This window comes from Pelodiscus sinensis, chromosome 4 (genome assembly GCF_052426305.1).
Source record: "Pelodiscus sinensis isolate ZL-2025 chromosome 4, ASM5242630v1, whole genome shotgun sequence".
NCBI lineage: Eukaryota > Metazoa > Chordata > Testudines > Trionychidae > Pelodiscus > Pelodiscus sinensis.
Genome location: NC_143055.1, coordinates 106,359,375 through 106,373,405, shown reverse-complemented (window position 1 = coordinate 106,373,405; position 14,031 = coordinate 106,359,375). Strand labels below are relative to the sequence as shown.

The 14,031-nt window shown below is 40.2% G+C and overlaps 1 protein-coding gene across 1 annotated transcript in view; it reads left to right on the top strand.

Annotated features, from left to right (window-relative positions):
• LOC102452629 (aminopeptidase A-like) overlaps positions 1-14,031 on the top strand; it is a 49,417-nt gene that overhangs the window by 26,760 nt on the left and 8,626 nt on the right. Inside the window, exons 9-13 of the mRNA XM_006119275.5 lie at positions 4,133-4,198; positions 6,175-6,326; positions 8,272-8,351; positions 11,656-11,786; positions 11,899-11,954. Coding sequence (XP_006119337.3) covers positions 4,133-4,198; positions 6,175-6,326; positions 8,272-8,351; positions 11,656-11,786; positions 11,899-11,954 — 485 coding nt within the window. The remainder of the gene's footprint in view (positions 1-4,132; positions 4,199-6,174; positions 6,327-8,271; positions 8,352-11,655; positions 11,787-11,898; positions 11,955-14,031) is intronic.

The window sequence follows — 14,031 nt, the reverse complement described above, 5'->3', positions numbered from 1 at the left end:
TTTATCCAATAGGTTATGTGAATTCCCAACATAATGTTACCACTTGGTAATGATATAGGCATTAGGGAACATTTGCAATGGGACTAGGTAGCAATTTTAAGTGACAATTCATACTCAAAATGAGTTGGAATTTGAACTGTAGTGTTGTATGTATATTTGAAGGCCAGCCAGTGATGACCCTAGACACATGATATGTAACAGTACTTTCCAGATTCCTTCTTATTCTATTCCCATCCTCTTTATCAGTAGTAACTAGAACCTAGTCACCCAGCTACCAAAGCACTCCTGCATCTTCCTAACAACAAGTACCTCCAGACCACTCAGTTGTGCTATGCTGTTTATGGAAATCTACCTGAAGGCTTTATAAATCTTGATTCGCTGACCTGACACCTGGAAAACTTGAAGCTAGTCTTGAGAACATGAAGTTAGTACAACTCCTTCTCAGAGCACCTAGGGAAGTCAGGACCTGAAAATAGTTGCTCTACATCTATCAATCCATATGCATGATGCTAACTAAGAAGCACTTGCCCTGGGGAGTTGAGGTGGGGTGAGAGGAGGGACCTCTCCTTTAATTTAACGCTACCAAGAATTTAGGACACAATTTTAGGATACATGCCAACTGCTATACACAATAAGAGAGAAAATTGGAGATTTTGGAGTCTTCAGCAACAGAGTACATTACATAAGAACATAAGAATGGCCGTACTGGGTCAGACCAAAGGTCCATCTAGCCCAGTATCCTGTCTGCCGACAGTGGCCAACACCAGGTGCCCCAGAGATGGTCAAGCGATTTGGCTCCTGCCATCCCTCTCCAGCCTCTGACAAACAGAGGTCAGGGACACCAATTCTATCCCCTGGCTAAGAGCCTTTTATGGACCTAACCTCCATGAAATTATCTAGCTTCTCTTTAAACTCTGTTATAGTCCTAGCCTTCACAGCCTCCTCTGGCAAGGAGTTCCACAGGTTGATTACATGCTGTGTGAAGAAGAACTTTCTTTTATTAGTTTTAAACCTGCTACCCATTAATTTCATTTGGTGTCCTCTAGTTCGTCTATTATGGGAACTAATAAATAACTTTTCTTTATCCGCCCTCTCTACGCCACTCATGATTTTATAGACCTCTATCATATCCCCCCTCAGTCTCCTCTTTTCTAAACTGAAAAGTCCCAGTCACTTTAACCTCTCCTCATATGGGACCCGTTCCAAACCCCAATCATTTTAGTTACTCTTTTCTGAACCCTTTCCAAGGCCAAAATATCTTTTTTGAGGTGAGGAGACCACATCTGTACACAGTATTCAAGATGTGGGCGTACCATAGTTTTATACAGGGGCAGTAAGATATTCTGTGTCTTATTTTCTATCCCTTTCTTAATAATTCCTAGCATCCTATTTGCCTTTTTGACCGCCGCTGCACACTGTGTGGAAGTTTTCAGAGAACTGTCCATGATAACTCCAAGATCTCTTTCCTGATTTGTCATAGCCAAATTAGCCCCCATCATACTATACGTATAGTTGGGGTTATTTTTCCCGATGTGCATTACTTTACAATTATGCACATTAAATTTCATTTGCCATTTTGTTGCCCAATCACTCAGTTTGGTGAGATCTTTTTGGAGTCCCTCACAGTCTGCTTCTGTCTTGACTATCCTAAACAGTTTGGTATCATCCGCAAACTTTACCACCTCACTGCTTACCCCTGAATAAGTTGAAAAGGATTGGTCCCTTGGGGGACACCACTAGTTACCACTCTCCATTCTGAAAATTTACCATTTATTCCTACCCTTTGTTTCCTGTCTTTTAACCAGTTCTCAGTCCAAGAAAGGACCTTCCCTCTTATCCCATGGCCATGTAATTTACACAAGAGCCTTTGGTGAGGGACCTTGTCAAAGGCTTTCTGAAAATCTAAGTATACTATATCTACTGGATCCCCATTGTCTGCATGTTTGTTAATCCCTTCAAAGAACTCTAAGGTTACGTCTACACTGGCATGATTTTCCGGAAATGCTTTTAACAGAAAACTTTTCCGTTAAAAGCATTTTCGGAAAAGCGTGTCTAGATTGGCAGGATGCTTTTCCGGAAAAGCACTTTTTGTGGAAAAGCGTCCGTGGCCAATCTAGACGCGCTTTTCCGCAAAAAAGCCCCGATCACCATTTTTGTGATCGGGGCTTTTTTGCAGAAAACAGTACTGTGCTGTCTACACTGGCCCTTCTGCGCAAAAGTCTTTCGGAAAAAGACTTTTGCCTGAACGGGAGCAGCATAGTATTTCCAGAAAATCACTGATGATCTTACATGAGATCATCAGTGCTTTTCCGGAAATTCAAGCAGCCAGTGTAGACAGCTGGCAAGTTTTTCCGGAAAAGCGGCTGATTTTCCGGAAAAACTTGCCAGTCTAGACACAGCCTAATAGATTAGTAAGACATGATTTCCCTTTACAGAAACCATGTTGTCTTTTGTCCAACAAATTATGTTCTTCTACATTCCTCACAATTTTATTCTGCTGTCCTCTTAAATCTTTAAATAATTAATCACAATGCCTTTGTTGTCTGGGTTAATTATGTTCATATCCACACCCAACCATGCCGACTCCCTAGCCCCACCCTCAAACAAACCACCTCTCCCTTTTCTCCCCACATTCTGAGTTGCTACACTGGCATTTTTCAATAAATCTCTCACCCCTGAGCTAGTCCTCAAAGCATATCTTTTGAATATGGTGATTGAGATGCCTGAGCCCTCTTTATGCTAGTGATCTCATTGCTGTTTCCAAGCTAGAATGGACAGAGCTAAGATACGAAGTGGCAGAGAGTGCATCCTGGCTGGTCAGCTGACTGATTATATTGAAACATTTCTATACAATCAAGAGAGACAGTTCTACAAGAACTGCCTGTATTATAGGTTAGGTCCATCATAGTCTATATTATAGGCACGTGCTGCTATTACAAATATTTGCTATTTATTCACATCCCTACAAAAATACAAAGTACCTGTGGCTGAGATTGAAACAAACAGCACCACATACCTAATACTTGATAAGTAGGCTAGGAAAGAAAATATCGCATATTACTTGTGTCATAGTCTAAGAGTAGCACTGAACTGGGGATTAGCATGTTCTAGCATTCAGTATTTAAACATAATAGTAAATCATTAACTGATAGCTAATAATAACCTATTTAAGCCTTTAAGAACACTTTGATCATAGAATGTGGTTGTCCAAATTATCATAGTTCAGCTTCCATCTCCTATTTTAAAAACTTATAAATTAACTTTCTGTTTTTGTGACATATTTAATAAGACAGAAACTTATAACACAAGTATATTTTGTCCACTCAAAGAAACAATAAAGAAAAAATCTAGGGCCCTCTCCAAGAATTAATATATTTCTCGTTAATATATCATATTGGGAAACATTGAATCCCTATCTTAGGAATAGGTCTGTTATTTGGAAAATATTGAAACTTTATTGGACATATATGGCTTCATTTATTTACAGAAGATGCACACAAATGGGATGATGAGAAAACTTTATTTTCCTTTTCAAATGTATTAGTGAGCAGATACGTTTTTGCTGATTCCAGTTTGTTTTTAAATTAAGACATACAAATTAATAAAACTTTATACACAAATTGGACCCGAGCTTAGGCTCCTAAAGGAAGAAGTGGATTCTCCTACAGACAGTATATAAATTAAATCACATGCCATCCTGGGTGACATTTAGATCTTCAATGCCCCCTAAATTTTTGACAAGGAAATTGTTTTTGAGAGTCATATAGGATAATATTTTGGCCCCTTATAATTCAGAGTGCAATCATTTCTCAATGCGTCTGGCTTTTCTAAAGCCAGAAGAGAGGAAGCAACTGATTCCACCCTGCATTTACATAAGAAGGAGTAAGGATACCTCTGAGATCTACTTTGTAGAACAGCCTGTGAACTCTGTTTTTTGAAAGTGTTTCTACTTTTCGTCTGTGCAGAAAGCAGTGAAATAAACCAATCTGCATACCTCGGAAAGCCTTTGTGCTCTTAGGAAAGTATTCTGCATTCTTGTACAACAACTAACATTACAATATGTACATTGTTTTGACAGGTGTGGAAGGACGACATGCAAATATTTCAAATATTTCCTTCTCTCTTTTCCTAGGACTACCTAATTAAATACCAATTCCAGAATGCAAAGACAGATGATTTCTGGGAATCCCTGGCACAGGTATTCTCTGTAATAAGTAGCATAATAACCCTGCTATTAGCATAATAACCCTGCTATTATAGATTTCTGTACTCATCCTACAGAGCAGGGTTTCCTCAATTTTTAACACGTTGTAAATATCTTGTTGGAAGCAAAGTCATCTCCCAGGCAGCCTCCCCCAGCTCAGCAAACTCCAAATCTCATCCCTCTAGCAAATATTCATTTAATTTTAATTTTATTTTATTTTGCATGGGAAAATTGCTAAGGAGCGGGCTGGAACTGGAAGCAGGTAAAAGGAAATTGCTAAAGCAAAGCAACTCTTTACTCACTTACACAAGAAACATCAACCTTTCCAACCTACACATCTGCCCACATTAGTTTCGCTTAATGAATATGTATACATTACACACATATATTCACTCACTCTCCCATTCCCCAATACTATTCTCTCTATAGTAATAGTTTCTATAGCACTTACCACAATATTATCTAAACCGAATGATTTCAACTTTTCTAGACTACTCTATCACTTTCAGGAGTCTGATTTGTCTTGAATACCCTCAAGTTTTGTCTGACTTAAAAACTACTTGCCTATAAAATCAGACACAGAAATTCAAACGCATCACAGCAAACCATAATTGAAAAATTGTTTATGTTCTCATTATACCATATAATTATTAATCAATTGGATTGTACATATTGTACTTACTTTTCAGTGTATAGCACGTAGAGCAGTACAAACAACTCAATGTCGGAATGAAATTTTACTTGGAACAGATTTCACTTTTTTTTTTTTATGTAGCCTGTTGCAAAACTAGGTAAATCTCTAGATGACTCGATGTACCCCCTGGAAAACCTCTGCCTAATCCCAAAGGCATATGTACCCCTGGTTGATCTAAGCACTTACTATGCTATGATTGCTAGTTTAACTATCCTAGATCCGTATTGCTCCCTCATTTCTCACCAGACCTTGGTTCTTTCCATCTTCCCAAGTTCTGGCTCTTCCCTCCCATCCTGCTTCCCATTTGCCTCCTGCGGCCCAGCTCTTTTCTGCTTCCCCAAGTTCCCAGCTCCTTATTTGGACATCACATGCCTTCTTCTGTCCTAGCCAGGTTCCACACAATTATTTTGCCCAAATTCTGGATTAGTGTCTCCTCCTGTCCTCCCCCTTGTCCCAGTCTATTTCCTGCCCCGCCTGGCTTTCTTCTTGCTCTGTTCTCCATCTTTGCTGCTCACAGTAACTTCTGGACCTGGAGAATAACACCTTAAACCTGGCTCTTTTCCATCCAGCACATAGGAGGTTGGAGGGGCATGGCAAAGTCCCATGGTCCCAGACTGAGACTCAGCTGCACTCGAGAGCTTGTAGGTAAAGAGGAACGGATGGGGCAGCTCCTCCATTTAACAGCAGTCCTAGTGCTGTCTGCTCCTCCTTCCTTCCACAAACAGCTTCTTGAATTTGTTTGGAGGATGGAGCCAGCAACTTAACTCTCTTCAGAACACATGGAAGGGTGGGCTTCTATAGGAGGATTCCCAGACCTTAGTTTGGGAATTCTGCTATAGAAGAAATTGCCAACAGTGCTTGAGACTCAGCTAATCAATCCTGTGCTCTACTCCCTCCTCAGAAGGCAGCAGACAAGGAAAATAATGAGAGCTTGAAGTATGAAGACAGGAGCAAACCACAGGGGCAAGATATATACTTTGCCCTTCCTACTGCTTGAATCCTGACCTCCTGCAATCCTGTTGCTTTAAGAGTAATTAAAACATCTCAGTTCACAGCTCTTTACTTTCCTTTTATTACATGCACCATGAAAGGATTCAACAAAAATCTTTTTAGCCAATCTTGCTCTCTTATTTTCTGAATAGTTAGGAACAAAGTTCTAACATTAATGAGGGAGACCTATTCCCTTTCTGGTCTCCCATCCCCTCAGCATGAGAGTTTTATTCCCTCTTCGGTCCGTTTTAGCTTCCTCAGAGTGACCATCTGTTATTACTCTTAGGCAAGTAGAAATCCAGTGAAGGAAGTGATGGACACCTGGACCAGGCAGATGGGATACCCTGTATTAAGTGTGGAAGCTAATTCAAAGATCACACAGAAACGTTTTCTGTTGGACCCCTCAGCAAATCCTTCCGAACCACCCTCTGCACTTGGGTAAGGTTTTACTGTACATGCCTGTCCTATAGACGAAGTATATAGGTAAATGGTAGGCAAGCTGCGGACTGTGGCCCATCAGGATAAGCTGCTGGTAGGACACGAGTCAGGCTGTTTATATTAAGCATCTGCAGGTACTGCCCCCCACACCCAAGGGGCCACAGTTATCATTTCTAATGTACTGGAAAATTGTACTCCTTCCAGCCACCATGGCAGTGGCCCTTTATATCACTGCTGAAGTGCCAGTCCCCATTGCATTAAGGGGTTTGGAGGTGGGGAGCCCAGTGCCACGCTCTGGGGAGTGCTGAAATCTGGCTGCTCCCCAGGCCCGCCCCTCCACTCTAGGCTCCATCCCATTTAAGAATGCAGAGCTGGGAGCTCACCTCACCTTAACCAAGGGCCTGTGGAGGCTATTGGTGCCCTCTGGCCAAGCAATGATCCTTTAAAACTCCATGACAATAACTCTCCAAAACACAGATAATAAAAGTTAGAAGTGTAAAATTCTGTTAGGCTGTGTCTACACTGGCAAGTTATTCCGGAAAATCAGCCGCTTTTCTGGAGAAACTTGCCAGATGTCTACATTGGCCGCTTGAATTTCCGGAAAAGCACTGACGATCTAATGTAAAATCATCAGTGCTTTTCCGGAAAAACTATGCTGCTCCCGTTCGGGCAAAAGTCTTTTTCCAGAAATCTGTTCCGGAAAAGGGCCAGTGTAGACAGCACAGTAATGTTTTCTGCAAAAAAGCCCCAATTGCGAAAATGACGATCAGGGCTTTTTTGCGGAAAAAGCGCATCTAGATTGGACACGGACGCTTTTCTGGAAAAAGTGCTTTTCCGGAAAAGTGTCCTGCCAATCTAGATGCGCTTTTCCGAAAATGCTTTTAACGGAAAAGGCTATGTAGACATAGCCTTAATGTTTTAATTTAAAAATGTAAAGCTAGAATTGACCTTTCTCCTGGTAGGTGGCAAAGAGACACCACATCCTTTATTTTTTTACTTGCTAGAATGAAGCTACCTTTCCTTTTATCCTAGGTTTAATGCAGTAAAGTCAGAAGAATGACTGTGTATAATTATAATAAACACATTTACAAATTACATAATGGTACAGAAAGTAGCTGGTCTATAAAATACGCCTCTGATCTTGAGTTATGATCATTCCTATTTTATAGATGGGGAAAATAAGGCACAGAATTGGGAAGGCCCCCATTCAGAAAAGAACTTAACACAGGCTAACTTTAAGCAGGGATACCCTTCCATGGATTTCAGAAAAAATGGCTTGGTCAATGAAACTTCACATAGATAAAGCTAGGCATGTGATTAAGTACCTTCTTAAATCAGGGCATAAGCAACTTGCCTAATGCCCTGTATCACACATTGACAGTGACAGAGTTTAGACTAAAAATCAGTAATCCATTTGCTCAGTACTGTGCTCAGCCTCCCAGAAGCATGGTACATACAGTTTAGAGTTTGAGAGACTAATTACTGCTATTCTCCATAACTAAAGAGAAATGCTATCAGATACTTCAAACCTTCTATTTTAACTTAGAAATGGAATATTGTCCTAATTCTTCAGGGTTGTCCAATAAAAATAACTAAGTATCTATTTTAGCTTGCCTATATCCAATATATTTGTAAACTTCTTTTGCCAGGAAGATGCCCTGATGCAGTTTATATTTAAATATCAAGCTGTTGGTAAAAGACCAAGATTTGTTAGCTGTGGTATTTAGTCATACATTAGTAGATATATAGATATAGATGGTCAGGTATTTATAAATCGACTACAAAGAAATAAGTTCATGAGGTGCCTAGTGCAATAAAACTGGATTCTATAAGTTTTACAATAAATGTATAATTAATAATGATAATTTATAAAAATAATGTTTTAAGTGCATTATTTTAGATTCTCTTTCAAAAGCTATTTTTTTATCATTTAAAACAATTTCAGTTACACATGGAATATCCCAGTGAAATGGCATGCTGGGAACGAAATGAATGTTACATTCTACAATAAGTCGGAATCTGCAGGTAAACTTCAGCAATGTTTCATTTAAGAATAACAATAGGCTCAATGTGACAACCATGCAAAGCTTTAAAAATATCCACAATAAGAACTAAAATATGCAATTTGCTTTTATGTTATTCAGTGCTTGAAATACCCTGTTTGGGAATGGTGGAGTTAAAATTCTTCCCTGAAATAAGCCTGTCCCATAACCAGGATTATCCTAATTAAGGCCCATAATTAAAATCTATTCTTATTTATTTACACAGTATGACACCTCATCAATTATAAAATTGGTCACTTAATTCACTGAATTTGGTGCACATTAAAAGATTTCCATTTAATGTAATTCCATTTAATGATAGCATGCGAGGATTACCTCTTCAACACATATGTTTATCTGTAAAGGTGTTGTTGAATTATCAGCAATGGGACTTAAGTATGTGCTTCCCTGTATCACAGTCAAAGGGAAGAAGATGGATCCAGATGTTAATAAATACATCTCTGGACAAGATCAGTGGCATTGAGAATTAACAAAAGCTTTTGGAATAAATATTATTAGGAAATTTTTCATCATTATTGTTTTTGTAATAAACACTTAATTTCCTGTTTGCTTATTCCAAGTATAGTAGTCTCCATTTAATAATGAACATTTGCTGACAGATTCCACACTTACCACAATTATTTCCTTTTTTAAGATTATAGCTGGCATCGATATCTTTATTCTCTGCCATTTTGGGGCACATTAAAGCAAAGATTTCCATTTAATTTGAATGATAATTTGTATGAGCGAGGATTAACTATTCAGACATTTAAAACATGCTTAAACCCATCCCTACTCAGAAAAGCACCTACACATATGCTTAGCTGTAAGTGTGTTGCCCCACTGATAGTAATGGGCTTTAATTATGTGCTTTCCTGAATCTCAACCTAAGAGAAGTTAAATCTGAATGGTGATAAATACATCTCTGGCAGTTGGGACTAGTTTACTTTAGGTTGAAGGAGCTGTAGTACTCTGTTAGCTTTGGACTTGGCTGGAGCTATTTTCTGCTCAAAAAGTGAAAATGTCATTGGAAGTTTGGTTTTTCCTACCTCCAAAATCCTACATTTGAAGATGTGAAATTTTTTTACTGCTCAACAAAATGCCAAAATTCAAAAATATCTGACCAACTCTTCTATTCTCTTTTTGTATTTAATGCTTGTCTCCCCTTTTTATTTTATTTTATTTTATTTTATTTTATTTTAAAGTGTGGATTTTACTTGCATTCAGAATCTGGGATGAATATTAAGCCTCCTGATTATGTTGTGATACATGATAGAATTGCATGAAAGAATTTTTATTTATCACTCTCTCCATCACAACACAGTACGAGGCTGATAGCTTTTCCAATGAATTAAAACAGTCTTTTGAAATACCTTGCATGGTTCATTCAAAATGAAAAATGCTACTGAGTCAATATCCATTAGAATATAATGATTCTGACTGCAGACACTGAAACAGGCACTTTCAAAACTGCTGACCATAGCGGGAGTACAGGCAGTCCCCGAGTTACGCGGATCCGACTTATGTCGGATCTGCAGTTATGAACGGGGCTTTTCTCACCCCGGAGGACTGGAGTGGCAGGACGCCCAGATGCGCTGCAGTCCCGCCACCCCCGTCCTCCGGGGCGAGAAAAGCTGCTCCACGTCTCCCTGGTCTGCTGGGGGGGGGGAACCCCCCCAGCAGACCAGGGAGACGCGGAGCAAAGCCTTGGAGCACGCCCGCAGCGGGACAGCCTGGGCGCGCCTGGGCTGTCCCACTGCGGGCGTGCTCCAAGGCTTTGCTCCCTGTCTCCCTGCAGACCAGAGAGACCGGGAGCAAAGCCGCGGAGCACGCCCGCAGCGGGACAGCCCGGGCGCGCCTGGGCTGTCCCGCTGCGGGCGTGCTCCAAGGCTTTCCTCCCCATCTCCCTGCAGATCAGGGAGATGCAGAGCAAAACCGCAGAGCGTGCTCCGTGGCTTTGCTCCCCGTCTCCCTGGTCAGCAGACCAGGGAGACAGAGCAAAGCTGTGGTGGACGCGGGCGGTCCCGCCACCCGCGTCTCCCTGGTCTGCTGGGGGGGGTGTGCAGCTAGTGCCCTCCCCCCCCAGCAGACCAGGCTTTTCTTGCCTACGCCTGGGGTAGAGCAGCTGGGGCGCTGCCGGGTTGGTCCCGCAGCGCCGCTCCTCGGTGCTACTGTACCAACCCGGCAGCACCCCAGCTGCTCTGCCCCAGGCGTCCTGATTCAGCCGCTGTTGGTCAGTTTCAGCAGTGGCTGAATTAGGACGCCTGGGGCAGAGCAACTGGGGTGCTGCTGGGTTGCTCCAGTAGCGCCGAGGAGCGGCGCTACTGGAGCAACCCAGCAGCACCCCAGCTGCTCTGCCCCAGGCGTCCCCAAGTCAGCCGCTGCTGAAAATGACCAGGGGCTGACTACAGGAAGCCTGAGGCAGAGTTGCTCTGCCCCTGGCTTCCTGGAATCAGCCGCTGATCAGTTTCAGCAGCAGCTGACTTGGGGACGCCTGGGTTTCTTAAGTTGAATCCGTATGTAAGTCAGAACTGGCGTCCAGATTCAGCCGCTGTTAAAACTGATCAATTTCAGTAGCGGCTGACGCCAGTTCCGACTTACATACAGATTCAACTTAAGAACAAACCTACCGTCCCTATCTTGTACGTAACCCGAGGACTGCCTGTAGTTCAACATTTGAGAATGGAACATCATCCTCAGAGTTGGGCTTCAGTCTGTGTTTTCGTGAACCTCAAAGACTTCTGCGCTGACTTGGCTTATTTTGTGGTTTAATTAATCTGTAGTTATAGGAACTGCGTCAAGGAATAGGAAGGGAAAAGAGATGCATAGACATAAAAATGGAAAAACATACAGAAGATAAATAGGTAAAATACAAAATCAGAATAATACAAACCATCACAACACAGGAGACTGATAGCTGTCCCAATGAATTAGAACAGTCTTTTGAAATATCTTTGAATTGAAAATGGTTTCGGAATAAATATTAATGTGAATAATCTTTGTGATTATTGTTTTTGCAATAGACAATTTCCTTTATAATTATTCTGATTAGTCTCCACTTAATAATGAGTATTTGCCCACAGATACCACACTTTACCACAGTTATTTCTTATTCTAAGGTTGCCGTTTTAGAACAACCAAGCTCGAATTAAGTTTTTGGTCCTTTGTGTTTTAAAAATAAAAAAATGACTTTTGGAGTGAATGTATTTCCAATGAGCTCTCACTCTCCCCCAACTATGTATTTATATGTATAAACATTTTTCATTACTATTTCCTTATTGCCACAGGAATTATTATACCACACAAAAACCCTGATTCTTTATTGAAAATCAACCCAAGTCACTTTGGATTTTATCGTGTAAATTATGAAACACAAAATTGGGACTACATAGCCAATAATCTGCTAAAAAACTATTCGGTGAGTCAGATTGAATTAACCAGTTTGTTATAAGATGGTTGGTTTCTGGGATCTATTGAAAATTACTTTTTTCTACAAATACAAACATATTTTTCTCCCTCCCCTCGTGCAGTCTTTCTCTTCTGCTGATCGTGCTGGGCTTTTGGATGATGCCTTTTCTTTAGCAAGGTAAGTCTCAATAACGAAACTATAGCATTATAGACGTTTCAAAATAGGTTTCATGTCTTCCCATTGGTTTTTATATTGGCATTACATCGATTTGTATGATAAGAATGAGCATTTTAAAACTATTGTTTTATTATAAATACAGGTTGAACCTCTCTAGTTTGGCACCCTTAGGACCTGACCAGTGCCAAACCAGAGAATTTGCAGAACCATGGGAGGTTAGTAATGTCTAGCAGCATTACCAACACTTCCCTTGCTTACTGGGCCCATAGAAGACATTTTGGGGTAAATTAGAGCTAAAAGTAGCACAGCATACTGACAGCCAGGACTGGTGACTGTAAACAAACTTAATGGGTCCATAGGAAACTTGTCCACACTTATCATAAGTTGACATCTAACTAAAATCATGCTGGACTACCAGGTCACTTTGGATTTTATCGTGTAAATTATGAAACACAAGACTAGAGAGTGATGGCGTAGAGAAGTTCAACCTGTATAGAAAGAATTAGGTCTTGGTTTGTCTTCAGGAGCCATTTCTTTTCTTCTGTTTTCCTCTATGAGGAGAAAATTTAAACATGTGCACAGCTCTTAATGAAGTCAGTTAGAGATGGCCTTACCCATTCAGTATTAGGAATCACTGAAGTTAATGGGAGTTTTGCCATTCAGGATTTATTTCCTTTCTTTGCCTGTAGAACTCTTGTGTTGTTGAGCGTGGTGTAGATGCCAAAACAATGACAGAAATGTTTCAGATGAAGCCATGGTCCCAGAGGAAACCTGGTGTCTAAGGAGAGTCACAGAGTGTCTATCCCTCTGTGTGTATATTTCCATAGATATACCAAAATCCACCAGATTTCTTTCTGAATCTTGGGACCTTAGGACAGATAATGAGATATAACATCTTTGCTGGTAACACAACTGTGTGTACCTTTTCAAGGTTTATTTGGTGAACAAAAGCAGGTAACTACACAATGTTGATTGCTCTAGAATGGTAATGAGAGCTCCTTCAGAGCTATTCTGCTCTTGTACATGACATCTAATCATAATAATCCTTCAGAATGTTCTTTGGAAAGGGCCTCCTGAGTATGTTCCATAACTTTTCCCCAAGTTTATTATCTTAACTCTTTTACAGAGCATGGTGCTATAGTAATCTCTTTAGCATTTTAATTGCTGTTATCACACAATACAGGCAATTCCTTTTGCCTTGGGATAAAGTGAAGGGCTCTTGTGGGAGTGCAATTGAGTAGTTGTGTATAAAAGAGATAAATATTGTGAGAACTAGAAGGACAGTTGATAACAGAGTTCCATAAAAACTCAGGAAAATATAGCATGGCCCTGGTTACTAGACCCATTAAGAAAGCAATTTCATACACAAAATATATCCACAATTTTGCTTCCAATTTACTTGTTATTGTAGGTGTGCATGTAAAGGAATAATTATAATCACTTGCTCTTAAGTGTCTGAATTGTACATGCAGTCACCACAAGTGTGTGCATGAATTGTATACCTGATGTACCTAAAATCAAACCCTTCCGGTTCAATGCTATGCATAATACAAAAAAACAAAATCAATAAAATAGAAGATTTAAGATTATTCAACAAACTGGTTAGGTATTTAGAGCTTGTTTGTCCCCCCTTAGGGATTCACGTTATAGAAAACTTGCTATGTCATTTATATGCTGCATTACAAATACTAGTTAATTTTCACAACATTACTATAAAGTGGATAAGGATTAACACCCCCATTTTGCAGATAAGGAAATTGAGATACACAGATGTTAATGGTATTAGAATTTGTGTCTTTCTGACTTTCAGTTGTATGATCAGCCCACTAGATACTGATTGCTTCATGCAAATACAAACTCACAGCCAGAGTAGGAATACTTCACTCGCACCAGTAGGCAGTTACAAAAGCAGTCCCACTGAATTCATTAGATTTTCCTACATCATTAAAAATGTTTCCCCATGTTTAGAGCTTTAGTGTTTATTTCCATGTCATTAAAAGATTTGCAAGCAGTTTTTTATTCTTGCCTCTGCCAATGGTCTTCTGATTGATCTCAGGCAATTCACGTCAACAACTCT